This window comes from Olea europaea, unplaced genomic scaffold (assembly GCF_002742605.1).
Source record: "Olea europaea var. sylvestris unplaced genomic scaffold, O_europaea_v1 scaffold537, whole genome shotgun sequence".
Classification (NCBI taxonomy): Eukaryota; Viridiplantae; Streptophyta; class Magnoliopsida; order Lamiales; family Oleaceae; genus Olea; species Olea europaea.
The window spans coordinates 100404-103999 of record NW_019263695.1 but is presented as its reverse complement, the minus strand read 5'-3'; the positions used below and the strand labels follow the sequence as shown (position 1 = coordinate 103999).

Genomic DNA, 3596 nt, shown 5'->3' with positions numbered 1-3596 from the left:
TGCGAACTCTTGGCAATATATCAATTGAACATTCTACTAATAGACTTGAAAGTCTGTTTCACTATATATTTGTCTTTTCTAACTATTTAGAATGGATGGTAATGTGGCATGAATAAATATACGGAAGTTTTTTTGAAGGTAACATTTTTTTTTTATGCTGTGGAGCAGGATCTTTCATAATAATTTGGGGAGAAAGGTGATTTTGAATGCTTATTAAAAAAAGAAAACGTGGAAAGCAGAATTTGGAAGTAGATTGTGTCCCCATCATAATGAAATAGTAATTTTTTTAAGGGGTAGAAGCTAAGTTGGTGTGTAACACGTGGCACTTGATACTATTGGATCACTGCTATTTTAGTCAGTACATGCTTCAGTCAACTGCTTCTACAGACAAATTCCAGGATGTTCTTTGTCTTTGTAGGAAATGGTCATGTTTCTCAGAGGAAGCCTACACATGTAGGTTCTATTTAGTTGTTGTATCAGTTGCCCAGTCCTTGTTATAGTAAATATGTTATGGATATCCACCGAGCTTTACCATATGCATAATAATTCTCACATTGTCCATGCTAATTCTCATGATAAATTCATGCTCCCTTTCTTTTTTAATTAATTTTTTTCCTTATCTTAATTTCCTATACCATTATAATTTGCTAACATTCTCTCTTATCTTCTTTGTCGTAGAACTGCAAATACAACTGCAGCTCCTCAAGATGGAGTCACAAGCATGTGTTGAGGCACCAACTCTCAATGACGTTGCGCAAAAATCACAGATGGTGTTTGTGGAAAACTATATGTTAGGAGCAGATGACTGGAAAGATTCTTATGTGCTTGATGTGCTAATTAATTCTGGTTTTGAAGAATCCCATCTTTTTATGTTTAGGACATTGTGGTACTCCTCAGAATGCCCTTTGAGTCCATGGTTGTTCGACGACCTCGAGAAGAAATACAACAACGATGGGATAACTGGTTTGAGGGAAGAAAGAAGGTTTCTATTTGACAGAATAAATTCAGCACTCTTTGAGGCGTACCAGCAGCATGTTGACTTGTACCCCTGGGTGATGCCAAAAATAAAGTGTGTCAATTTAACCTGTGAGAAACAAGTGGTCAGAGGTGCTTGTCAAAAATTGTTAAAAGGCCATGATTTTGAAACAGATAGGTACGTACCGGAAAGAATACTTGACAGAGAGATGCAATGGTTAGAATTCAAAGGAGAGATCGATGCAATAGGTAATGAAATTGAGAAATTGTTGATAGATAAACTCATAACAGAGTTTCTATTTAGTTTTTAAACAAACTGGTGTAGAGTAGTTGGTAACATAGGCAAATGAAAGAGGTTGTTTTAGAAGTGAAAGAGTAAAACTAAACTTGGAATTTACTCCAATGTTAAAAATAAGTTATGATGGAAATACAATTTTAATCATTGGCCTGCTGCCATATCAGCTTTGTTGTTTTTAGCTAGCGCAGAACTGTCTTCAAATTCCAATATTGGATTACATCATGTCTAAACTTGTGAACCCATGTACATTGAAAGATTTTTGATGAGGTTACAAGAGTTTAAGGTTATAACATGAAAATCTGATTGAAAGATATCTAAAAACGATCATTCTGCTCCTTCGGAACTATGTTAATGATATGATGTGGTGGTAGGAAATTTTTTGGTGTTGAATCAGGATATTCAAGTTGTTCCGGCTTGATACTGTCAAGAATTTATTACTATTGCATGGGAACAGGTTCATCTTTGAAATACTATTCTCTTGTGATACTTTTTTATTGGAGCTTCCCTCTTTATTTCTGGTTTCAGATTATTTGTAGCATTGACACAATTGCCAGGAATTTAAATAATAAATTTTTGAACAATGTGGCAAGACAATATATTGGTGATCATAGTATTTCAATCCCTGTCTTGTGCTGTTTTATTGTATTTAATTACTTTGGTATATCGTTTGTTTGCACGGGAGCCGATTTACATCAATCAATCCTTTTTCGTCACTAGTTTTCTAAAATTGTTTTTGCACTTAGTATGATAGGATAAAGTATTTTACCTTCGATATTTTGTTGTTGAAAATTTCATTCCATAAAAATTATTTTATTATACCCGAAACCTTTAAGCCATGTAAAACTTCTACATTTCGAAAATCATAACTCTATAATGTTTCAATAAGAAACTACCATTTGTGAATTGTCTAAAATAACTTAGCTCATTAATTAAAAATGTTCATCTTGTTATAAAGTACTAAATTAGGCAAAATACAATATTTATGAAGTAGATACGCAAATAAATTGTTACTAGCATTTATATAACAATTAATCTCGATTTTCTTCTTCTATTGATAGAACACTTTAATTGCATATTCTCTTCAATCTCAACATTAACAATTAACTACCCAAAAACAAAAATTCAATAAACTAACAATAATTACCAAAAATTAAATGACAAAATCAAACGCAACTTAAATATGAAGGAAAAAAGTATAAAGAAACAAAAAACTTCTAATCAAATATTCAGCTGTAAACATAGTCGTTAGTCACCGCCTCGCTCACTGGTATCTGAGCAATTCCTCCTATTGCTTTTACAGAACCTCCTTCTTGTATCATTAAACCATCACCCAAAATTCTTTTCCAACTCGCTAACAAACAATGAACATGCTTAAAAAAAAAAAAAAAAACTCAAATAAATTGCAACAATTAGCATGAAAATGATATCTCGAATAAAACACACAACACAAATAGGAAAATTTACCAAACATGTAAACAGCACTTAATCTTGAATTCCATTCTAATCTTACTTATAAAAATAAAATTTCCCCAATATAAAACTCAAAAAGAACAACAATAATTACCAAAAAATATCAAACACATAACATAAATACAAATATAAGAGAGCTCGGATCTTAGATCAGAAGATGGAAGAAAGTGAATAATAAAGTAAGACTTCTAACATTTAGAGCGACATGGACTGAATGTGTTTGGGTGATTGCATAATCAATGTAAAAGCCAACCCGTTGTTAGCATCTAGCCAGTCCACAACAGAGGTATTATGAGAGCAAAGATATAGCAAATTATGAGTTTAGTGTTGATACAAAGCAATTTTAGCCACGAGCTAGAGACTAAGCGGGATGCTTTGTGTTCATGGGAGATGGCAGAGAAGATTTTTCAAATAGGTTTGGACAGTGTTCTAAAAAGCTCGTTTAAATGGTGTCTGAGCGTTGCCTAGCCTTTACGTTAAGGCAAAATGTCTTGCTTTACATTTAGACGCCTTTTTCTTCCCCAATTCCTAAACGGTTGGATTTTATTTTTGCCTTCCACTCTTTCATCTTCCCAGGCCCTTTTATTAATTTTATTTTTTTAAAGTTCTTTTATTCGACTTTTATTTATTATTATTTTTAAAAAACATTTTATTTGACTTCAAGTTTAAGTTTTTAAAAGACTTTATATGTACAAAAGTAAAAAAAAATGACTTTATTCAATAAAGAGTTAAATAAGATTAAGCTACAGTGTTACCTATGTTGTGTAATTATGATTTTGAGACTTATTATTTTGTTGAAAACTCCGAAAGTATGTATAAAGTTCTTATAAATATATTAAATATGATTGTCTAT

At 31.9% G+C, this 3596-nt stretch overlaps 1 protein-coding gene across 2 annotated transcripts in view; it reads left to right on the top strand.

Annotated features, from left to right (window-relative positions):
* Positions 1–1586, top strand: part of LOC111388942 — a 12877-nt gene extending 11291 nt beyond the window's left edge. For both annotated transcript variants that reach the window (XM_023013773.1, XM_023013774.1), the window contains exon 5: positions 679–1586. In XM_023013773.1, the coding sequence (XP_022869541.1) occupies positions 679–1286 (608 nt within the window). In that variant the 3' untranslated portion in view covers positions 1287–1586. The remainder of the gene's footprint in view (positions 1–678) is intronic.
* Positions 1587–3596: the final 2010 nt, after the last annotated feature.